Here is a 25416-nt window from a genome sequence, read left to right on the forward strand (position 1 = left end):
AGAGGTCGGGGATACCATCAGAGAGACGAGTCCGAGTGTGTAAGTTTGCACAGGCAGGCAGTGTACAGGGACAGTGGGCGCGGGCTGCTAACTTACTGACTCACACTCCTACCTACCTTATTCAAAAAAAGAAGTGGAGCACAGTGCAGCCACCCAGAGCAGCCTATTCGAACTCAAGTTCACTGAGACACAGATCACACTAATGTAAGGCAGGCTCTGTTTGGTTTCTAGGAATACTGCACTGAGTGTTCAGGTTCTAGTCTGTGTGAGGAGGTACAGACAAGACAGTTGGGCTTAGTCACTCAGTGCAGTAGCCCTATCAACTGTACTGGCCTCTGAATGGTTACTATTAGGCCCCATTTACACCTAGCATTTTATGCGCAACATGCATAGGACAGCCCATTCATTGTATGAGCTATGTAAGGCAAAGTAGCTCATTTAGCTTTTTGTCCATTCAGTTTTCTTCTTTTTTTTTTTTTTAATACCACTCATTTTACAGCAGTGCTTTCACATTTTTGCACACTGAAAAACACGTCGGCTTGTGATGTTTGGGATGCCATAACAATGAATGGCGCAGCAAACGTGATTGGTTTTAGCATGTTTTATAAATGCACGCAAAAATTCACAATTTCTCTTAAGTCCTCTTGACAGTCGCCGCCCCTCATATAGTCTTCACCAATGGGTATTGACCTCTTATCCACAGGAGTAAGCTAGTCAGAAGATTTTGTTAAAAACACAAAACTTTGCATAGGCACACCTACAGGGGGCTGTCCCTCTGGTCCAATACCCCCGGCTAGCCTCATTCCCAATTCAGTTTGTCTTTTGCCTAGATATGAGTAGGCTGGCTTCCCTGTGCTGGGGCTACAGTCTCAACATTTTTCTCTGTTTTATTACATTTTATTTTCTGCAAAGTGTTTTTTCTTTGCACTACTAGCTTTTTATTTGTTCCTGCGCTTAGTTAGTCAGACTTCGGAAGACTACAGCGTTTTCGGAGCTGGGAATCGGACTGGTTGTACTAGAGCCTTACGGAATCCCAGCCCGCCATAGAGCGTTTAGCAGGCTATGCGTACGCCCTGGCCTCGCAAACGACCTGTCCTCAGGGACAAAGCCCGCAAAGTGGCCACTTCGCAAGGATACGCCGTGTGTGGCAAACATCCTGTTTTTGGCTGACGGCACCCCCACCACCCGGGGTGGGAGGCTTCCCGTCGTAGAGTGGCACCCACAAAATCGCATGGATCGATGAGTACCATGCTACCCCCTCTGTGTGTGACATGGTATGCTGGGGGTGTGTGTGTGGGGCCTTCTCTCCTGGGGATGGCAGTCTGTGTAGAGTCTGTGTGCTTCCCCTCATGTCTGTCCGTGTGGTCCCTGTGTCTCCCTCACGGTCCCTGCTGGGGCGCTGTCATACCACGCTGTGGGGGGGGGGTGCGGGGGTCCCTGAGCCCCTTGGGAGTGTGTGTGTCACTTTGGGGTACAGACGTAGTTATTGGGGGCCGCTGCGCTGTAAGATTCGCGGTGGGCCGCCATTTTGGATGTGGGCAGTCAGCTCTGGCTTCAGTGAAGGGCAGTCAGCAGCCATTTTTTATGTGTAATTCGCGCCCTTCGGGGCGCCATCTTGCGTGTGCCACTGCATTTTATGCAGGGCTCGGCGGCCATTTTCCCGAAGCCTCCCCATTGCTTTCTATTGGCGGCCATTTTTTGTTAGATCAGGCCGCTGTTGGGCCTCTAGCGGCGTGACGCCATCTCCTTCAACCTGACGATCCGATCGTGCTGGGAGAGCAGTAACAATTCTAGGGGGCTTATGTGCTGGTTTTTTTGGGGTACTACCTTGCTGGCAGCGTTGTATAGGTGCCTTAGCACTATAGCCTTGTCATTATTGCGGTGCATCGCGGTGGAACCACCGCTGTCACTTGTCTTAAAGGGCCACCGGCCACATTTTTATCAGTGAGTATGGAGTCCCAGGACAGCAAATTCCCCCCAGCTCTGGTGGAGGGATCAGGTATGCCTGAATCCTCTACCATGGGCTCCTTTACTGTGCACTTGCGACTTTGGCGTCTCAGTGGATCTGTTGATGTCTGAGTGGACCGCTAGAACGCGACCCAGACTGTTTCAGTCTTCTGATTCTGAGCTAGATATGGTTGCCACAGACTGTGTGGCCCCTGAAGGGTCTCAGTCTTCTCATTCAGACGGGGAGGTGGTGGAGGACGATGAGGGGGATGATTCCCCCGCTGAGTCGGCCAAAGAAAGAGCTGCTATGTCTGCACTTCTTAGTGCTGTTACGCATACGCTACACTTAGAGGATGAGCCCCATCCGCTGGGTAAGCAGTTATCTTTTGGGACCCGCAGAAAACCCAGAAAGCGGCTCAGGTATTTCCCTGTCCCGCTGAGTTTCACGAAACGGTAAACGAACAATGGCGCAATTTAAAGCGCACCTTTTGTGGTACCTAAGCGGTTTCCATACTGTTGTCCCTTTGCGTCTCCAACGGATTCGCACTGGACTGGGGCCCCTACGGTGGTCCACACGGGATCCAGATTACACAAGGCCACTCTGATGCCCATGGAGGCTTATCCGGTGCTTGGAGACCCGGCGGTTAGGCGGGTGGAATCTCTTGCCCGCCACTCCTATGTGATGGCAGGTTCCTTGCTGAAGCCCGTGTTCGCCTCAGTGATGGTCTCTCAGGCTGTGGTGGAGTGGGCTAAGGTGCTCAGACGCACCCTTGTGGCTGATTCCGCCCCTCCTGCTACTTTGGAGATGGTCAGGCGGTTTTTTATGCCTGTGTGATGCGGCCTTGGATGAGGCCCCTTTAGCCTGACATTCCTTATGCAGGGAATCGCCTTTTTGGGGACCCCCTGGATGGGTTGGTGAAGGGGGTCACTGGGGGTAAAAAGCACTCTGCTGCCCCATGTGTCCAAAGGTAAGTTTTTTCCACGGTAAGCGGGACCCTTCCTTTAAACCTAACCAGGGGTCCTTTCGTGCTTTTCAGCTACATGACATGAGCAAATCCTAATTCAGGCCTCTGGTGGCCAGAAGCAACCATGGGCGATAGCGCCCACCCTGGCACGGCAGCCCCCTCCGCCATTCAGGACAGATGGGTTCAGGAACTCATTTGGTCGGGATACAAGATCGAATTTCGATCGCGCCCAGCAGACCGATTCTTTCCCTCAAATCTTCATTTGACCCCAGATCGTTTTGAAGATCTCCAACGGCGATTCAGGATCTCCTCGCCCAGGAGGTGATCGTCCCGGTGTTACAAAGGGACAGGTTTTCGGGGGTGTTTACTTGAATCTGTTCACGGTGCCCTGAAAGGAGGGCAAGGTGTGTCCGATTCTGGACCTACAGTTTCTACACCGCTTTGTTCGGGGTCAAACATTCCGTATGGAATCCCTCTGATCGGTGGTGGCCTCTCTGAGCCCGGGAGATTCCTGGCTTTTATCGACCTCAAGGATGCGTTTCTACACATCCTTGTATTCGAGGGTCATCAGAGGTACCTCCGATTCGCAATCGCGGTGGAGCGCTATCAGTTCGTGGCGTTACCTTTTCGGTGTCGCTTCGGCTCCCAGGGTGTTTCCCAAAGCTTTGGCTCCTGTTCTGGCCCTGTTGCGGGCGCAGGGCATCGCAATCCTTGGATATCTGGACGATCTCCTGTTCAGGTCCAGTTCAACACTGTTGCGCGATCTGTCAACCATGGTTCAGATGCTCCAGGAGTTTGGGTGGGCCATCAACTTTCAGAAGTCGACATTGCTTTTTTGTTCATCTCCCTTATCTGGGAATGGTCCTGGACTCCGCCCATGCGAGAGTTTTCCTGCCGGAGGACATACTCCGGACTCTGCTGAACGAGGTCAGGTCCCTCAGGGACAACAAATCCTCATCACTCAGGACCCGCATGCGGTCCCTAGGGTTGTTGTCAGCCATCGAGGCGGTCCCATTTGCACAGTTCCACACGCGATCTCGGCAAGAGGAGATCCTAGCCAGGTGGGACAGGCATCCTCAGTCATTTGACAGGAGGATATCTTTGAGTCACTGGGTCAGAGCAGACCTTCTGTGGTGGCTCCAGTCTCCGGCTCTGACGGAAGGGAAATCCTTCCGGCCGTTGTTTTGAAAGGTGCTCACCATGGTCGCCAGTCTGTCGGGCTGGGGTGGTGTTCTGGGCAAATTGTCTGCCCAGGGCACTTGGTTGGAGGAGGAATCCTCCCTAGCGATACATGCCTGGGAACTGAGAACCATCAGACTCGGTTTGCTCCGTTGGAGGGATCGTCTTCCGGGCCACCCTGTGCGGGTGCAGGCGGACTACACCACTACGGTGGCGTACATCAATCACCAAAGGGGCACCAGGAGTGCCCGGGCGGCCAATGAAGTGGCCGAGATTTTGCCTTGGGCCGAGACGCGGGTCTCAGCATTTTCAGCAGTTCACATTCTGGGTATGGAACACTGGCAGGCCGACTATCGGAGTCGCCAGACCCCAGACCAGGGGGAATGGTCCCTATATCCGGAGGTGTTTTCAGATACTGTGTGCACGATGGCGCGCCTCCTCTAAACAACAAGGTGGGAAGGCTCGTGGCAAGAACACTCGATCCTCTGGCAGCCGCCTCGGACGCACTTGTGGTGCCTTGGAATCGGTATCGCCTGATTAATGCCTCCCCCCCCGATCCAGTTGTCACGGTTCCTTCGCAGGTTGGTGTTCCTGGGGGCCCGGACTGGCCGCGCCGGTCTTTATACGCGGACGTCATACAAATGGTCGTCGAGCCTCCCTGGCGGCTCCCCTTACGAGACGATCTGTTGTCTCCGGGGCTGTTCTTCCATCCTGCTTTTCAGTCGCTGGCCTTGACGGCGTGACTGTTAGCAGCCAGATCTGTTAGCAGCTAGATCTTGAGAGATCGGGGTCTCTTGTCGGAGGTCACTCCTACCTTGCTTAGAGCTAGGGAGGCCTTGTCCGGTAAGGTTTATTATCGTACCTGGAAGGCTTGCTTCGCCTGGTGCGAATCGCAGGGTTTCCATCCTCGCTACTTTTCGGTGGCAAGGGTTTTAGCCTTCCTGCAATCCGGTGTGGACCTACGTCTTGCACTTCCCACTTTTGAGGGTCAGTTATTTGCGCTGGCCATTCTTTCCAGCGCCCTTTGGTGTCAAATTCTTTGATTGGCACCTTTATTCAAGGGGTGCGTCATTTGGCCCCCTCGGGGGGGCGCCCTTAACCCCTTGGGACTTGAATTTGGTTCTGTCGTTTTGCAACGTCCTACCTTTGAGAACATCCAGGAGCTTTCTCTGCTTGCTCTGTCACGAAAAGTTGCCTTTCTGGTGGCGATTACATCTGCTTGCAGTGTGTCGAGTTGGCGTTCCTATCTTGCCGCTCCCCCTACCTGGTGGTTCATAGGGATGAGGTGGTCTTGCGACCTCATCAATCCTTCTTTCCGAAGGTGGTGTCTGATGTCCATCTCCATGAGGACATTGTTTGCTTTCGCTGTGTGCGAATCCTACGGAGTTTTGCCTTGCATTCCTTGGATACTGAATCCTTCAGAAGGTCGGATTCTCTTTTTTGTCCTTCCTGAGGGTCTCGAAAGGGTATGGCTGTGTCTGCGGCAACCGTTCCTGTCTGGTTCAGATGGACGATTGTACAGGCTTATTCACCTAGGGATCGGGTTCTGCCCTTAACTGTCACGGCGCAACTCTTCTGAGCAGAGGGTGCGTTTTGGGGCTTTCCCCATCAGGCGTCGGTGGCCCGGATGTGCGGTCGTCCCTGCACACCTTTACAGAGTTTACTAACTTGATGTTTCGGCATCGGCAGATGCCTCCTTTGGCCGCAAAGTTCTGTGTGCAGCAGTACTTTGGGGAAGACATGGCGTTTTTAGCCTGTCCACCCCTGTGGGGGGTTTTTTCCCCCTTGGTTATTTTACCTTCCTGGGTTTGTTCGGTCCTGTTGAGCTTTCCTGTTACCCAGTGGGTTACGTTTCTGGTTCGGATAAGGTTCCTTTATCTGATCTTGGGTGCTTCGTTACCTTGAGACGGTTGTGTTTTCCACCCCTCATGTCTACACTGCTTTGGGACATCCCATTGGTGAAGACTATATGAGGGGCGGCAGAGGACGTAAGAGAAAACTGAATTTTTGTTACCGTAAAATTCCTTTCTCTAAGTCCTCTGACAGTCGCCGCCCCCGCCCCTCTTTTGGTGTTCATGGACTATCTACTGCTTTCTACCAAACTGAATTGGGAATGAGGCTAGCCGGGGGTATTGGACCAGAGGGACAGTCCCCTGTAGGGGTGTCTATGCAAAGTTTTTTGTGTTTTGACAAAATCTTCTGCCTAGCTTACTCCTGTGGATAAGAGGCCAATACCCATTGGTGAAGACTATATGAGGGGCGGCGACTGTCAGAGGACTCAGAAAGGAATTTTACGGTAAGATTTAACAAAAAATTCAGTTTCTCTTACGTCCTCCGACAGTCGCCGCCCACTCATACACTTCAGACTATAGTCTTCACTTATGGAGTATTGACTTAATCTCCACAGGAGTTTCTAGGCATAAGACGTGTAAAAGAACAATAAATCTACATAGTCACACCCATGGGGGCTGTCCTTCTAATCCAATACCCCCCTGCAATAGCCATCCCAATTCAGTTTGTCTTCTGCCTAGCTTCAGGAGTGGATAGGCTTCCCTGTGCTGAGGCTACAGTCTCAGCCTTTTTTCTTTTTCTCTTATGATTTATTTTCAAAAGATGTCATTTTTTTCTTTACATTGCTAGCTGTTTGTTTTATCAGCACTAGTTAGTGGATCTTCGGATGAAGACAGCGTTTGCGGAGTCGGGACTTGGACTGACTGTCCTGGTTCTCCAGGACAGAGGGTCAGATGGAATCCCAGCCCGCCCTCGAGCGTTTCGCAGGCTATGTGTTCGCCCTGGCCTCATAAACGACCCATCCCTGTCCATCTGGCATGCAGCCATGTGAGGTGGCTACCTCACTGGACACAGCATAGGTTCGTCCGTGCACTGATAGTGTCCTGCATTTTGGGCTGGCGGCACTCCCCTGCCATCTGAGGGTGGGCGGTTTCCCGCTTGATATGAGGCACCCCACGCCATTGGGTACAGGTAAGTACATTCTATGTGGGGCCTCTGTCTGGGGTCGGCAGTCCTGTGTGTCTGTGGTGTCCCCTGTGTCTGTGCATTTTGGGCTCCCTGGTCCCGGTCCCTGCGGGGGTTTTTATTCTCTCACAGCAGCGCTGTGTGGGGGTTTTGGGGGTCCCTCTCCTAATGTCACTTTAGGGTGCTTGGGGATGCAGACACATTCGGCGACCGATGCGGGTTAAAAGACAGCTGGTCCGCCATTTTACGTGTGGGCAGCATGTCTGGCTTCACTGTGGGCGCTCATACAGCATGCCATGTAGTGTATTTTCGCGCCTTACTGCACCATCTTGTGTGTAGCAGCACAATCGTTCCGAGCACATGTCGGCGGCCATCTTGCTGAAGCCTCCCATTAGTTTACATAGGCATCCATTTTCCCTTGGCCTGCAGCTTAGTTCAGCCTCCATGCGGTGACATCACTTCCTCCTTTCTCACAGAGCCGACCAAAGAAGCTGGTAACACACTGTGGGGTGTCTGTCCTGCTGTTCCTTTCTTATCCTGCTTTGTGCACTCTTCCTGGTCAGTTTTGTCCCTGCGGGGGGTCTGTGTGTCACAGTCTCGATAGCGGTGTGCTGTGGGATCCACAGCGCTCTTAAAGGGCCAGTTCCAAAAAAAAAAAAAAAAAATTTTATTTCTGCAATGGAATCCCAGGACAGCAAGTTTCCTCCAGCTTTGGTGGGGGATTCAGGGTCCTCTGAATCTTCTACAGTCACTAATTTGGCTGCTTTTGTGGCAACTTTGGTGTCAAAAATGGATGTGCTGATGTCGGAACGTGCTGCTAGAAAAAGGCCTAGAATTTCCTTTTCTTCTTATTCTGAGTGTGATATGGTTGCTGTAGGTAGCGTGGCCCTTTCGGGGTCTCGCTCTTCTCAGGACCCGCAAGAGTCTGAGGGGGAGGCGGAGGTCGCAGGGGTGGATGACCCCCCCCCCCCCCTGGGAACGCGCAGCTATGGATGAGTTGATCCTAGCGGTGAAGGAAACACTACATTTGGAGGATGAGCCCACTCCTCCGGGCGTTGTGTCCTCTTTTGGCACACACTGAACCCGCAAGACAGCGCAGGTTTTTCCTTGCCCCGCAGAGTTTCACCATAAGGTGAATGAGCTATGGCGTAATTTAAAGCACACCTTCGTGGTGCCTAAGAAGTTTCAACTTCTCTACCCTTTTGCGGCCACTACGATGGCGCGCTGGTGTGTGCCTCCTCAAGTGGATCACACGGTGGCTAGATTGAATAAATCTACCCTGCCGATGACTCTCCGGTGTTTAGGGACCCTACTGATAGGAGGCTTGAATCTCTTGCCCGACACGCCTACATGGTGGCGGGTTCCATGCTCAAGCCTATTTTTGCCTCTGTGATGGTGGCTCAGGCTGTGGCGGATTGGACCAAGGTGCTGAAACGCACCCTCGTGGCCGACTCTGCCCCTCCCGCTACAGTGGAGATGGTGGATCAGATCTACCATGCGGTCATGTATTTGTGCGATGCGGCTCTAAATGAGGCCCCTTTGGCGATACGCCTGTCCAGTGTCGCTGTGATTAACCGTCGCTTAATCTGGTTGAAGTGTTGGTCGGCTGACCAAAAATCAAGGAAGACGGTGGCTGATATCCCCTATGCGAGGTCTCGCCTTTTTGGGGAATCCCTGGATGAATTGGTAAAAGGAGTCACTGGGGGTTAGAGCACTTTGCTGCCCCAGAACCCTAAGGGTAAGTTTTTCCGCGGTAAGCGGGCCCCCTCCTTTAAACCTACTCAGGGGTCCTTTCGTGCCTTCAAGGCACAGAACAAGGGAAAACCCTCCAAGGGCCAAGGTGGCCAGAAGAAGCCCTGGTTTTGCAAGCAAAAATCTGGCCAGGCCGGTGCGGTGGCTCAGTCTGCCTCTGCCTGAAGGGGCGCCCACACCCATTTCAGGGGTGGGGGGACGTTTGCGCGGTTTCCTCCAACCTTGGTTGCTCCGAATCACGGACAGGTGGGTTCAGGAAATCATTCGGTCAGGGTACAAGATCAAATTTCTTTCACGGCCAGCAAACAGATTCTTTCCCTCAAATCTTCATTTGACCCCCGGGGCGGTTACAGGACATACATCAAGCGGTGCAGGATCTTCTCGCTCAGGGGGTGATCGTCCCGGTGCCTCATCGGGACAGGTTTCAGGGTTTTTATTCAAATCTGTTCACTGTGCCCAGAAAGGAGGGGCAAAGTGCGTCCGATTCTGGACTTAAAAGCGCTGAACCGCTTTTTGCGCGTTCGAATGTTCAGAATGGAATCACTCCGCTCGGTGGTGGCCTCACTTAATCCGGGGGAGTTCCTGGCCTCTATAGACCTGAAGGATGCGTATCTACACATCCCCATTATCGAGGGTCATCAGAGGTACCTCCGATTTGCTATCGTGGAGGAGCATTACCAGTTTGTGGCATTGCCTTTCGGTCTCGTTTCGGCTCCAAGGGTCTTTACCAAAGTGTTGGCGCCTGTTCTGGGCCTATTGCGGGCACAGGGCATTGCGGTCTTGGGATATCTGGACGATCTCCTGTTAAGATTGAGTGCCAGCCAGAGCCTGCTGCGCGATCTGTCCACTACGGTCCAGACGCTTCAGGAGTTCGGTTGGACGATCAACATTCAGAAGTCGACCTTGTCGCCTTCGGTTCGTCTCCAGTACCTGGGAATGGTTCTGGACTCTGCTCAAGCAAAGGTGTTCTTGCCGGAGGACAAGCTCAGGACCCTGCAGAACGAGGTCAGGTCCCTCGGGGACAATGAATCCTCGTCACTCAGGATCTGTATGCGGTCCCTGGGGTTGATGATTTCGGCCTTCGAGGCGATACCGTTTGCACAGTTTCACACGCGATCTCTTCAAGCGGAGATCATGGCCAGGTGGGACAAACTGCCTCAGTCCTTGGACCTGAGAGTGTCTCTGAGTTGCCAAACCAGAATGGATCTCTTGTGGTGGCTCCAGTCCCCGGCGGTGTCGGGCGGAAAGTCCTTCCGGCCAATTCTGTGGACGGTAGTGGCCACGGATGCCAGCCTGTCGGGCTGGGGTGGAGTCCTGGGCAACCTATCTGCCCAGGGCACTTGGTCGGAGGAGGAATCCTCCCTTGAGATAAACATCTTGGAATTGAGAGCGATCAGGCTGTGCCTGATCCATTGGTCGGATCGTCTTCAGGGCCGCCCTGTACGGGTGCAGACGGACAATGCCACTGCGGTGGCGTACATCAATCACCAAGGGGGCACCAGGAGTGCCCGGGCGGCCCAGGAAGTGACCAGTGTTCTGTCTTGGGCCGAGACTCATGTCCCGGCGATATCGGCGGTTCACATTCCGGGTGTGGAGAATTGGCAGGCCGACTATCTGAGCCGCCAGACCCTGGACCAGGGGGGAATGGTTCCTACACCTGGAGGGGTTTCAAATGCTGTGTGCGAAGTGGGGATCCCCGGATGTGGATCTGTTCGCGTCTCGGCTAAACCACAAGGTGGAACGGTTTGTGGCAAGAACGCGCAATCCTCTGGCAGGTGCCTCTGATGCGCTGGTGGTGCCTTGGCGTCTGTATCGACTGATCTATGCCTTTCCTCCGATTCAATTGTTGTCCAGGTTCCTTCGCAGGTTGGCCTCGGAAAAATTGCTGGTGATTCTGGTGGCGCCGGACTGGCCTCGCCGGTCCTGGTACGCGGACATCGTTCACCTGGCCGTAGAGCCTCCGTGGCGGCTGCCAATGCGAGAAGATCTGCTGTCTCAAGGACCGATCTTCCATCCTGCTTTACAGTCGCTGGCTTTAATGACCTGGCTGTTGAGAGCCATGTCCTGAGAGACAGGGGTCTCTCCTCCAGAGGTCATTCCTACTTTGATTAAGGCTAGAAAAGCCTCCTCTGGTAAGATTTATTACCGTATATGGAAAGCTTATTTTGCCTGGTGTGAGTCCAGGGGTTTCTCTCCTCGTTCCTACTCGGTGGCGAGAGTGTTGGCTTTCCTCCAGGCTGGTGTGGACCAGCGTCTTACGTTGTCCACGATTAAGGGCCAGGTCTCTGCACTGGCTGTTCTTTCACAGCGCCCTGTGGCGTCTAATTCCTTAATTCGCACCTTTATTCAAGGTGTGCGTCACTTGGCCCCTCCTAGAAGGGAGCCCTTGCCTCCATGGGACTTGAACTTGGTTCTGTCCGTGTTGCAGCATTCCCCTTTTGAAAACATCAGGGAACTTTCGTTGCCCATGCTAAGAAGGTTGCTTTCCTGGTAGCGATCACTTCTGCTCCCAGAGTGTCAGAGTTGGCGGCGTTGTCTTGCTGCTCCCCTTACCTTGTGGTTCATAGGGATAAGGTGGTCTTGCGACCTAGTCCGTCCTTTTTGCCTAAGGTGGTTTCGGAATTCCACCTGAATGAGGACATTGTTTTGCCTTCGCTTTGTGCGAATTCTAAGCATCCAAAAGAGGTTGCCTTGCATTCCTTGGATGTTGTCCGGGCGATCAGGGTTTACCTGTCGTCGACTGAATCCTTTCTGAAATCGGATTCTCTTTGTCCTTCCTGAGGGACCTTGGAAGGGTATGGCTGCATCTGCAGCAACCATTGCCAAATGGATCAGACAGACCATTGTACAGGCTTACTCGTTGCGGGAACGGGTTCCTCCCTTCCCTGTCAAGGCGCACTCTACCAGATCGGTGAGTACATCCTGGGCCTATCGGCATCAGGCCTCGGTGGCCCTGGTGTGCAAGGCTGCGACTTGGTCGTCGGTGCTCAAGGTTCTACAATCTTGATGTTCTGGCATCAGCTGATGCATCCTTTGGCCGCAAAGTGCCATAGGAAACCCTGAGTTGTGTGGGTCCCTGGCTGTTGGGGTTATTTATCCCCTTGGTTATTTGTTTCCTGGGTTGTTGCTCATGTTGAGCCCGTTTTTGGTTACCCAGAAGGTTACTTTTCTGTGCATGTAAGGTTCCTTTCTCTGATGTGGGTACTGCGTTACTTTTCTGGCGGTTGCGTTTCCCACCCCTCATGTCTACACTGCTTTGGGACGTCCCCATAAGTGAAGACTGTATGAGTGGGCGGTGACTGTCGGAGGACGTAAGTGAAAACTGAATTTTTGTAAAATCTTACCGTAAAATTCCTTTCTGAGTCCTCCGACAGTCGCCGCCCCGCCCCTCTTTTTGGGGTCCTTTTTGTTATACACTTTCACTGGTATTAGACTTTGCTCCGAAGGAGTAGCTAGGCAACAGAATATGTTAACAATAAAGCTTTAACATATCCCACCCTCAAGGGGTGGTCCCCTCAGTCAATACCCTCCTACTTCCTGCAACCATATCTCAGTTTTAGTGGAATAGCAGTAGAGTATACATTCAAACCCCAAAAGAGGGGCGGGGGCGGCGACTGTCGGAGGACTCAGAGAAAGGAATTTTACAGGTAAGATTTTACAAAAATTCCGTTTTCTCTTACGTCCTCCGACAGTCGCCGCCTCTTCATATTCGTCACATATGGGGACGTCCCAAAGCAGTGCAAACATGAGGGGTGGGAAACGCATCCGCGCCGAAAGGCAACGCAGTCTCCACATCAAAGAAAGGAACCTTACCAAAGGAAGGAAACCAGCTGGGCAACAGCAAAAATAAGTGCTCAACAGGAGCAACAACCCAGGAAAAGACAAAAAACCAGGGGATACAAAACTTATCCCAACAGCCAGGAGTCCCCAACAAGGGACCCTAGGGAACAGCCGCACTAAGAACCTTGCGGCCAAAGGAAGCATCCGCCAATGCCTGAACATCTACTTTGTAGAATTTTGTGAAAGTGTGTACGGTCGACCAAGTCGCCGCCTTACACACCTGGGCTACAGAAGCCCCATGACGACAGGCCCAAGACGTACTCAGAGATCTAGTAGAGTGCGCCTTCACAGGCACAGGGGGAACCTTCCCCTGCAAGGCATAGGCCTGTTCAATGGTCTGCCTGATCCATTTGGCAATGGTAGAGGCGGAAGCCGCCATGCCCTTCCGAGGACCCTCTGGAAGAACAAACAAGGAGTCCGTCTTTCGAAAAGACTCAGTCGATTTAAGGTAAACCCTAATCGCCCGAACAACATCCAGAGAATGCAATCTCACCTCCTTTGGATGTTTAGGCTTCGTGCACAACGAAGGCAAAACAATATCCTCGTTAAGATGGAATTCCGAAACTCGTTTCGGCAGAAAAGAAGGATTAGGTCGCAAGACCACCTTATCCAAATGAACAACCAGGTACGGAGACTTGCAGGACAAAGCCGCCAGTTCCGACACTCTGCGAGCCGAAGTGATCGCCACCAAAAAGGCGACCTTTTTGGACAACATAGACAACGAGATCTCCCTGATCTGTTCAAAAGGAGCACGTTGTAACACAGATAGGACTAGATTCAAGTCCCAAGGGGGCAAAGGATCCCTCCTAGGGGGAACCAGATGCCGCACACCCTGAATAAAAGTGCCAACCAAGGAGTTGGAAGCCACGGGACGTTGAAACAGAACGGCCAGCGCAGACACCTGACCCTTTATCGTAGCCAGCGCCAAACGCTGATCGACACCCGTCTGAAGGAAAGACAGCACACGGGAAACCGAGTACGTGCGGGGTGAAAACCCCCTGGACTCACACCAGGCAAAATAGGCCTTCCAAGTACGGTAATAAACCTTTCCCGAGGAAGACTTCCTCGCGTTGATCAAGGTATGAACAACCTCTGGAGAGAGACCCTTCTCCTTCAGGACCTCGGTCTCAACAGCCAGGCCGTCAAAGCCAGCGACTGTAAAGCAGGATGGTAAATCGGTCCTTGAGACAGTAGATCGTCCCGAAGAGGCAGACGCCAGGGGGCGTCGACCGCCAGATTCACGAGGTCTGCGTACCAGGACCGGCGAGGCCAGTCCGGTGCCACAAGAATCACCGTGCTGCGTTCCGAGTGTAACCTGCGAAGGAACCGGGACAGCAACTGAATCGGTGGAAACGCGTACATCAGCCTGTACTGATGCCACGGGGCCACTAACGCGTCCGACGCGTCTGCCCGAGGGTCGCGCGTCCTTGCCACGAACCTCTTCACCTTGTAGTTGAGGCGAGACGCGAGCAGGTCCACATCTGGAAGACCCCACTTCGCGCACAACATCTGGAAGACAGCCGGATGGAGAGACCATTCCCCCTGATCCAGGGTCTGGCGACTCAGATAGTCCGCCTGCCAGTTCTCCACTCCCGGAATGTGAACCGCCGTTATCGCCGGGACATGAGTCTCGGCCCAAGACAGAATGTCGGCCACTTCTCGAGCCGCTCGGGCACTCCTGGTGCCCCCTTGGTGGTTGATGTAGGCCACCGCCGTGGCATTGTCCGTCTGCACCCGAACCGGGCAGCCCTGCAGCCGGTCCGTCCAGCGATGAAGACAGAGCCTTATCGCACGCAATTCCAGAATGTTGATCGGGAGGGAAGACTCCCCCTCCGACCAGGTCCCCTGGGCGGACAGAACGCCCAGAACACCACCCCAGCCCGACAGGCTGGCATCCGTGGTGATTATCGTCCACGAGATCGGACGAAACGACTTGCACCCGGACACCAACGGGGACTGGAGCCACCACAGAAGGTTTTCCCTGGTGCGATGACTCAACGAGATCTGAAGATCCAGAGATTGAGGTCGCCCGTCCCACTTGGACAAGATCTCCGCCTGGAGACCCCGCGTGTGAAACTGCGCGAAAGGAATCGCCTCGAAAGCCGAGACCATCAATCCCAGACATCTCATACACGTCCGCAGAGACGAGTTCGGAACGTCCCTGAGGGACCTGACTTCCTCCTGAAGAGTCCTGAGTTTGTCTTCCGGCAGGAAGACCTTCGCCTGCACCGAGTCCAGTATCATTCCCAGATAGGGAAGACGAACCGACGGACTCAGTGTCGACTTTGGAACATTTATCGTCCAACCGAACTCCTGCAGAGTTTGCATCGTGACAGACAGGTCCTTCTCCAGACCCTGACTGGTCGCAGACCGAATCAGAATGTCCCCATATGTGACGAATATGAAGAGGCGGCGACTGTCGGAGGACTCAGAGAAAGGAATTTTACAGGTAAGATTTTACAAAAATTCCGTTTTTTGTAAAATCTTACCGTAAAATTCCTTTCTGAGTCCTCCGACAGTCGCCGCCCCGCCCCTCTTTTTGGGGTCCTTTTTGTTATACACTTTCACTGCTTGCGACCAAACTGAATTGGGATGGCTATTGCAGGGGGGTATTGAACTAGGACAGCCCCCATGGGTGTGACTATGTAGATTTATTGTTCTTTTACAAGTCTTATGCCTAGAAACTCCTGTGGAGATGAAGTCAATACCCCATAAGTGAAGACTGTATGAGTGGGCGGCGACTGTCGGAGAACTCCGAGAAAGGAATTTTACGGTAAGATTTTACAAAAATTCTGTTTTTTGCATGCGTTTACAAAACACGCAGGTGTGAGTGGAGCCTTAAGGATGGGGTCGGTGCAAACCCAGAAAGAAAGTTTCACTCCCGCCCAGTCACCTAGCGTAGCGCACCCCTCAACCCTGCAGTCTGTATGTAGTGCACCTCTCAATCCTGCACTCTGCATGTAGCGCATCTTTACTTAACAAGGCAGTAATGATATGTACATTGCCTATAGTAGCCAATCATATTATATCCTTATTTTATTTATTACAGTCAAATCAATGAAATATACTTTATATTTTTTTAATGTTAAAGTTGTTAATATTTATTTTTGTAACCGAATTCTGCATACATCATTTAGCAGTGTCATTTAATGATATAACTTAAGAGAGTGTGTTTTAGGGGTGGAACAATAGGCGGAGCAGGGTAAGGTTGGGTGGGGCAACTGGTGGCGAGTAACTCTTAAGGTGTGGCTAGTAGCTCAGGACTTGAAATTTTGAGCCCTGCCATAGATGATTAATTTTTACTTTCAGACAGCAGGTTGAAGGAAAAAAATTGACTCGAATCTCCAATCGGCACCAAAAGCTAAAGCTGGTATAGTGTATTCTGATGACAAGGAGGTCTCCCCGCTGTCAGAATGCAATTACTCAGCAGGGAGGATTCCCTCATCCACATCAAGTGTGTCAATGGGGAATCAAGTCACTGTTTTTTTTTTTTTGTTTGTTTTTTTTCCTCCATTTACCCGATGGTTGCATGAACAAAAACTATCATTTATTAGCTGCATTATTCAAGGACCTGCCTCAACCTGCTGACTTTGCAGTAGGGAGCAAACGCAAACAAGTCGCTGTGCTTCCTTCTCCTGCAATCCTGCTTAGTGTTGCTAATGGGGAATAAAGGAAGTCAATTGTTAGATCTTAATATTGATTTTCATGTTTGAAAATAAAAATGCCTTTTAGTTCAAATTTTAAAATATGCCTTTTTTTTTAATATTTCTTTTTTTTTTTTTAAATATACGGATTCTCTTCGGTCAACAAATAGCCTGGATTTCGAGTCTCTCCGTCATGCACCAGTGCTTATGCTTGATGTAAATGAAGATTTCAAAAATGACAAGATTAGACAAGAAGCATTACTTGACAAAGTAAGAATCTGGTTATTACTGAATAACGTTTTTTTTGGAAATACGTGCTCTCTGTGATTGAATAACACTACATAGTTACATAGTAGGGCTGCAACTAATGATTATTTCCATAATCGATTAATTGGACGATTTTTATTGTTTCGATCGGATAAAATCATTAAAAAAACTCAATATGCCGTTTTCCCCCCGGCAACACCAATGACGGGGCACTGTTGCTACCCCCCCCCTCGGCAACACCAATGACGGGGCACTGTTGCTCCCCCCCCCGACCACACCAAAGACGGGCGACTGTTCCGCCCCCAGGCAACACCAATAACGGGGCACTATTTTTCACTTCTGTCCCTAATCCCCATTTCCATAGTCTTTGGAATGATCCTTGAGCAATTTTGGGAATAAAATCATTAAAAGTAACATTTGCAGGGCACATAATGCTCCCAGTACTTTGATAACTTAACTGCTTTTTTTTTTTTTTTTTTTCATTTAGCCGCTATATACTGTATAATATAACAATAAATCGGCGCAATCAGCAATAAACCATATCTTGCAGTGAATTGTGTAAATCCTAATGACAGCTTACATAAAGTGCCTTTGCCTAACCACAAACCTAAATTAAGCAAAGAATCAATGCAGTGCCAAAAGCCTAAGAAATGTATGCTTATCCGGGTAAAATAGTTAATATTCCTTATAAGGTGCAATATTAGAATAGAAAAATAAGTGCATGAAAATGTCAGCCAGAATTATAAAAAGGATGTGAAAAATTATAATCGTACAATTTCACTAATATAATTAGAGACTTCACTCCATAATAATAGGGAGCGTAGAAAGATCCACTATATGTGCTTTAAGGACGTTTTTTTTTCACTTATTTTTCTATTCTAATATTCAGTTTAAGGTGCAATATTATATTAGAAAAATAATTGAATAAAAATGTCCTTGTAGCACATATAGTGGGTCTTTCTATGCTCCCTATTATGGAGTAAAGTCCCATTTTATTAGTGGAATTGCACTATTATAATTTTTCACATCCTTTACATATCTCTGGCTGACTTTTCACTTATTTTTCTATGATAATATTGCACCTTATAAGGAATATTAACTATTTTATCCGGATAAACATATATTTCTTAGGCTTTTGGCGCTCTTAAAAGCGGTTGTATACTTCCAAAAAACAAAACAAAACCAACCCTGCAAGACAAAGGCATAATGAGCTAGTATGCATCGCACACTAGCTCATTATGAAATACTTACCTTAAAACAAAGCTCCGACACGGACCCTCAGACACCGCTGTGGGAGCTGTCGTGCTTCCTCTGCGTCTCTTCCGGGTTCGACGGCTCCGGCGCTGTGAGTGACTGGAGCCACGATGACGTCACTCCTGCGCATGCGCGCGGGAGTCACTTCGGGCAAGTGCCCAGCAAGGAACTCTGAAGGTCTGCCGGACCTTCAGAGCGCATGCGCCGCTGGCGTCAGTGGCTGCATGCAGGGCAAATATCTCCTTAACCGTGCAGGTTTAGGAGATATTAATTGTACCTACAGGTAAGCCTTATTATAGGCTTACCTGTAGGTAAAATTAAAAAAAGAGTATACTACCGCTTTAATACTGTATATTATAGCGCAGCTCGGCACTCAGGTGATCAGCTGCTGCTTCTCTCCTCGCTCTCCTCCCTTGATCTGATTGACTGCAAGGCTAAGAATCCCTCACTGACATCAGAAAGAAGGCGAAGGGGAAAGGATGAGAGAGGGGGCGGTCACGTGGGTGCTGAGCGACGCTCTGAAAACAGTGAGTGTATGCACACATCGGCTTGTACAGCGGGGACGGCACTGACAGGCAGGGAGGAAAGTCCTGTACGCAGACAACTAACCAATGGAGCAACTAATCGATAATGAAAATCGTTGACAACGATTCTCATCGATTATTATCAATTTAGCCGATTAGTCGTTTCAGCCCTATTACATAGTAGTTGAGGTTGAATAAAGCCAATAGACCATGCAGTTCAACCTGTGTAGGTGTGTGGATATATTCATTTCCCATACCCCTGAATGTTTTGATCTTGGAGATGTATATCCAAAGGGGCTTTTAAAAGTAGCCCTACTCCCCGCAGTTACTACTATTTGTGGAAGAGAGTTCCACAATCTTATTGCCCTTACTGTAAAAAAAAAAAAAACCCTTGCGTAGCCTGAGGTTAAATCGCTTCTCCTCTAATCACATTGTATGGCCTTGTGTCCGCTTACACTCCTTGCGACTGAAGAGTTTTTTTTTTTCTATGCTGAGATCACCATTGAGGTATTTGTTAATCGCTATCAGGTCTCCTCTCAGGCGTCTCTTCTCTAGGGAGAATAAATCGAGTGCTTGTAAATGCTCCTCTTAATTTAGGTCCTCCAATCCCCTAATTGGCTTAGTTGCTCTTCTTCGGACTCTTTCCAGTTCCAGCACATCCTTTCTGAGGAGTGGCCGGACCAGAGTTTTATAAAGTGGCAGGATTATAGTTTTATCTCTGGAATATATCCCCTTCCTTATGCATGCTAATATTCTGCTGGCTTTGGCAGCTGCAGCTTGACATTGCATGCTATTGCTTAGTCTGTATTCTACTAAGACTCCCAGATCTTTCTCTTTTCTTGATTCCCCCAGAGGTTCCCCCTTCACGTGTATTTTGCGTTTGTTTTTAGTCCTGAAGTGCAATACCTTACACTTCTCCACATTAAACCTCATTTGCCACGTAGTTGCTCACTCTTTTATTTTGTTCAGGTCATTCTGTAAGATTTCTGCATCATGACGTGAAGTTATTGCCCTGCTTAATTTTGTGTCATCTGCAAAAACTGAGATTGAGCTGGTGATCCTGTCCTCAATGCTATTTATGAATAAATTTAACAAAATTGGTCCCAGGACTGAGCCTTGGGGGACCCCACTTATCACTCCAGACCAGTCTGAGTATGCGTTATTACCACCCTTTGGACACGCCCCTTTAACCAGTTTTCTATCCAAGAGCAAACCTTGTGGTCTAAGCCTGCAGACCTTAACTTGTAAATTAATCGTTTGTGGGGGACTGTATTGAATGCCTTAGCAAAATCCAGATACACCACATTCACAGATCTCCCCCTATCTAGCTCACCTCCTTGTAGAATGTTAACAGATTGGTCTGACAAGAACGTCCTTTTGAAAACCTGTGCTGATTACTGCGGAGGATACTGTTGACTTTAGCAAATTCTTGGATATAGTCACTTATCATCCCTTCCAGTAATTTACCTACTATTGACGTCAGACTGAACCTCCTATAATTGCCCGGGCTATGTCTCTTCCCTTTTTTTGAATATTGGTGTCGCGTTTGCTTTCCTCCAGTCATCTGGTACAGTTCCTGTCAAAATACTATCTTCAAAGATCAGGAACAGCGGTCTAGATATAACCTGACTTAGTTCTTTGAGTACTCTCGAATACACTAAAATATATATTGATATTTGAGCGATTATGAATTTGCATATTAAAGGATCACATTTATTATAACGGTGCAAAACTTCTTTGCCTCATACACCCTTAAAGCGGAGTTCCGGCCTCAGGGGTCAAATTTGGATAAAAATACCCCCGGGACAGTCAGGGCTAGTACATTCCACAATGGATAGCCTCTGAAATGTCCCGGGTCGCACTTACCTGTTAGAAGAAATACTTACCTTGAAAAGTTCTTCTCCAGCGCTGCTATCTCAGGTGTGGGCAGCTGAAGCCAGCGCGTCCTCTTCTGCGGCCTCTTCGGTGACGTCGGAGTGCCACAATGCACTGCATCGTCCCTGCTCGTCACTTCCGGTGCAGGCGTGGCATCCCTGCACAGCTTCTGGGCATGCCCAGAAGCTGTTTAGCAGGGAATGCCGCGCCTGCACCGGAAGTGACGAGCGGGGCTGTTGTAAGCGCATTGACTCCTGGGAGCGATGACATTCAACTCCCAGGAGTCATCACAAACCGGAAGAGACGGCGCAGGCCGCGGCCACAGAGGGAGGAAGTGGAAGGAAGGTATAATTTCTTCAATATCAAGGTAAGTGACCAAAAAAGAAAAAATTGGGAGCATCTTTTTTTTTTTTTTCAATTTTGAGGCCGGAACTCCGCTTTAAGTTTAAAGGAATTTACAATCTAGGTGCCTTGCCACAGCAATGTAAGCAAAAAATATTCTTGTCCTAGTTCTTCAGAAATCATTAAATCTACCTGCATTATTTTGGAAGGAAAGCAAAGCACATTGTCCCTGGATGCAACTTTTGGGCACCTATTGCAAGCTTAGGTTTTTTTTTTTTTTTTTTTCCTTCTCATCTTTTGAGTTGTACTGGAAGGCTGGGTCAATTAACAAAGTGCTCCCTATACCTGATTTAAAAATGGGGTAGATGAAAGCAAACTCTTTTGATGGTCTGGAAGAAAGGGTGTAAAGACTCTTTAAGCCTAGGTTCACACGGAGGCGGGTTTAAAAATCGTGCAAGTTCAGCTGAACTTGCACAGTTTCAAACCGGCGTTTTCAGTCTGACTTCAGGGGCGATTTCACAGACATCTGTGCGGGGTCGCCAAAAGTCGGACCCTTGGATATCCCTCGGTTCCCCTGGCCTCTCTGTGATATCAGGCCCCCCTTAGGCTCCCCCCCCCCCCACAAGCAGGTTCCTACCTCGGGGGCGTTTCTGCTTGGGGGGGGGGTTATCCTGATGGGCCCCTCCTCTGGTCCCCCCGATGCCATTGTCTGCTGACCCCCCCCCCCCCCCCCCTAGGGGGTCCTGGAGACGGCATGGCTCAACGTGGGGGCAGCCATTTTGCTGTAGTTTTCGTTCTGCAAACAATTCCCATTGAAATGCATGAGCGGCCATGTTTTTGGTAGTTCCCTATAGGAATGCATGGGGCGGCCATTTTCCTGGGGTCCGCGCTAGCTGCGAAGCTAGGGTGACTCTAGCACATGACCCAGGTATTTCCTGTTCCTCTGTCAGATCATTTTTTCTCTCTGCACAAGAACGTTCCTACATCCCTCCAGATTGTTTTGGTGGTATGTTAATGGGGTCCCTGTAAGTATTACTCATTCACCCTGCTCCAGGCTGTGCTAGGCTGGGACTTGTGGTGCAGCGGTGCGGATGGCATTATTATTTTTTTATTTTTTGCCATTTTTTTCTCTTAAAGTAACACTGCCTTTTTTAGTCCCAGGACCAAATTTTCACCCACAGACCCCCCTTAGTGCAGTTGTGGGACCCTCCGGATTGAAACCCCTATCTGCATTTACAGCAGTTTTTGAAAAACCTGGTGTCAAAGATGGATTTAGTTTTAAAAAAAATGCCACTAGTAAAAAGCCCCCTATGCCTTCCCCTGCCTCTCTAGTATCCTCAGATTCTGAGGTAGATATGGATGCCGTTGCCGCATGCCAACCTGGTGATTCTGCGACTTCGCTTTCTGACGGCAGGGAGGATGTATCCTCGTCAGCAGCCACGCGGGAAAGCACGCTGGTGGAGGTACTTAGTGTCAGTGCGGGAAACCTTAAAAATGGTGGATGATTCTACAGCGTCAGGGATGCAGGTGTCTTTGGGCACTCGCAAATCCCAGAAGTCGGGCAAGGTTTTTCCCTGTCCGGAACTTTTTGAAACATTGTCAATGAACAGTGGGGTCGCATCAAACAAATATTAGTGGTGCCGAAGCGTTTTAAAAGGCGCTACCGCTTTGTAGGCGCGGCATCCGATAGATGGACCGTACCACCAAAGGTGGATCATCCGGTTGCCAGACTAAACAAGTCTAAGGTAGTTCTGGGGGAGGAGTCGAGTCTCTGACCCACGAGTTGAGTCTCTGACCCACCTTTTGCATCTGATCGCGGGCTCAATACTGAAACTGGTCTTTGTGATCACTGTGGTGTCACAGACCATAGCAGAATGGGCAAAGTTACTAAAAGGTGACTTCGAAACGGAGCAGCTCCTGTTGGGACTGACAGAGCTAATGGATCAAATGATCCAAACCCTTCTGTATATATGTGATGCGGCTCAATTGGTGGCCAGAGTGTCTGGGGGGGGGGGGGCTTGCGATTTAGATGCATGATAGATGGAGAAGTTGGTCTGCAGACCAGGCTTCCAAAAAAGGCTCCTTCTGACCTTCCCCCTGCAGGGGACAAACTGTGTAGTTCCTCTCTGAATGAGTTGATCAATGGCCTTACGGGTTGGAGGAGTACTCTTCTTCTTTTTCTTCTTTGTTTTTTCTTCTTTCTTCTTCCTTCTTCTTCCTTCTTCCTTCTTCCTCTTCCTTCTTCCTCTTCCTTCTTCCTTCTTCCTTCTTCTTCCTCTTCCTTCTTCCTCTTCCTTCTTCTTCTTCCTTCTTCTTCTTCCTTCTTCTTCTTCCTTCTTCTTCTTCCTTCTTCTTCTTCCTTCTTCTTCTTCTTTCTTCTTCTTCTTTCTTCTTCTTCTTTCTTCTTCTTCCCCAATCCACCAAAAGCAAGGCGCGGCGTAATAGACGGGGGGTCGCTTCATTTACTGCTCATAGGTAGCCCTTTTGTGCCTCCAGGGCGCATGAGAAAGGAACAAAGCCATTCAGGTCTTCTGGGGGTTCCAAGAAGACAAGGTCGGGTAAACCGAGAACAGGCCAATCTGTGGACAAATCCTTGTCTGCATGAAGGGACGCCCTCACACGTTTCTAGGGTGGGGTGACGCCTTTGCTTCTTTTTGGAACCATGGACTTCCTTGATACAGGACAAATGGGTTCACAAACTGATCAGATCGGGTTGCAAGATCGAATTCAGGTCCCGACCGTCGGAAAGGTTATTTCCGTCCAACCTCCGCCTATCTCCAGATCGATTACTGGACCTACGAGAGGCGATGCAAGATCTTCCTGTCGCAGGGAATGATTGTGCCGGTTCCCTCGTTTTCAAGGGTTTTATTCAAACCGGCTCACTGTGCCCAGGAAGGGCGTCAAAGTGCATCCTATCATGGATCTCAAAGCTCTGTACCGCTTTGTGCAGGTTCAGAAGTTTCTAAATGGAATCTATTCACACGGTGGTGGCGTCCCTACATCAGGGAGACCTGTTGGCCTCTATCGATATCAAGGATGCATATCTACACACTCCTGTCTATGCTGGACATCAGCATTTTCTTTGCTTTGCTGAGGGAGAGGAGCATTTTCAATTTGTGGCTATAACGGAACCGCAACCCACACTGTACTTGTGGACTTCCGTCAGTATACGGCTTCCTCACAGTTGTGAACATAGATATCAGATTTTCCCAGCCGCCCCTATACAAAGCTAGCCGACAACTTAGATTGTATATGTTTTTGAACCTTCTCCTTTATCGAACAGTTTCACACAATTTATACACACATGAGCAACCCCCCCCCCCACCTCCTGATCAAATTACCCCATCCGGTCAGGGGTTGCCTGATTATATGATAATGTAAAGATGAAATTCTATACAGAAAACATACCTAAAGGGCAACCAACAAACAGTATACTATTTCTACTCAGCAACTAACCGATGACAATGATTCAATCAACCTGAGCCAATTAACTAGCAGACGGCCATCCTCGAGCTCCTGCAATACAATACACAGTATCATATTCTCAGTGAGAATATAACAAAAAAGGGAGAGAAATATCTGCACTCAGAATCTAAAAGAGACCAGCAAAAAATTGTAGAGATATAGGCAGCCAGCTAAATAGGCTGATTGCAATCCTATAAACAGCAATAAAACAAATAGAAGCAGTTCCAATAATGAGTACACATCTAAAAATACATGCAAATAAATAATGACCCTAAGTCCTAAAACAGAAAAAGTCCCAAAAAGTCCTTAAGGAGGAGGAAAGGGAAGACCAATCCAAATCATCCAAACACCGGTGCACAAAGTGGGGAACAGATGAAATCACCCAATAGTGACAGCCAAACCGCTTACTGGAAAATATGACCCTCCTGCTACAGGGCGGTCAGACAAAGCCAGAAAAATCACAGTAGGGGGTGTGTTAGCAGGACCCCTCTCTTGTCTTCTGACAAGAACTGGCTCCCAGACTCTTTAACAAAGGGACGATGCAGAAGAAATCAAGCCTGAACCTCTCTTGTTCCCCAGTAGCAGTACGCCACCTCAGAATAATAAAGCAGGCCAATGGTGTAGTATGTACAGATAAGCAGATTTATTTGTAAAGTATTGCACTTGCATGTAAAAGGAGGCATATATGCAGAGTTAAAAACCGCGGTATGGAGAGTGTGCTTAATATCAGAGTGCCCGGTCCGGCTTGCGCGATCTTTCCTAATCTGCAAGGTCTCCACATCTTTGATTACCAAATCTCTGAAAACCCCAACAGAGGGAGCTAAAAAGCCCAGGGGATTAAATAATGATGCGTTTGACAAGCCAGAGCTTTTCTCCGGCTTAAACATTATGGTTTCAGAAATCCATACAAAATGGGATATTGCCCTTTTGGACAAATATCTTGAACTTGGCATGGTTCCTCAGAGCCTCAGGTGGGAAATTAGCCCGCAAGAGGACGAGAAGGATCTTGCGCTATGGTTCAAATATTTTAATGATGCCGGACTCCATATGCTCAGGTTTCTCATTAGTCATAAGAAAACCAAAATAATTAGATTAGATGAGGAAATATCTAGCCTCAAAGTTCTAGAGAAGGAAGAGGTGGACCAGAAAGTTAAAAAGAAAGAGAAATAAATACCTAATAGACTTGGAGGACTACAAATCAAAGTCAGTTTATAAGTGGCAAAAAAGCAGGATGCGCCCAGGGTGGACGCGGTGAATCGGCCATCTTCATCTAGTCCAGCTTTGGGCTCTTATCCTGCTAATGTTCCTGCGAGACAACCCACTACACCTACTTAAAGAGGTTGGAGTTATGCTCGGGGAAAAAATAATCAACGTAAACCTGTTCCA

The 25416-nt window shown here is 49.5% G+C and overlaps 1 protein-coding gene across 1 annotated transcript in view; it reads left to right on the forward strand.

Moving 5' to 3' along the window:
• Positions 1 to 16630, forward strand: part of LOC309552667 (deoxycytidine kinase 2-like) — a gene marked incomplete at its 3' end in the record, with an annotated part of 136890 nt that extends 120260 nt beyond the window's left edge. Inside the window, exon 6 of the mRNA XM_082253597.1 lies at positions 16474 to 16630. Within this exon, the coding sequence (XP_082109723.1) occupies positions 16474 to 16630 (157 nt within the window). The remainder of the gene's footprint in view (positions 1 to 16473) is intronic.
• Positions 16631 to 25416: the final 8786 nt, after the last annotated feature.

Source organism: Pelophylax lessonae (genome assembly GCF_965119305.1).
Source record: "Pelophylax lessonae genome assembly, chromosome: 4".
Lineage (NCBI taxonomy): Eukaryota > Metazoa > Chordata > Amphibia > Anura > Ranidae > Pelophylax > Pelophylax lessonae.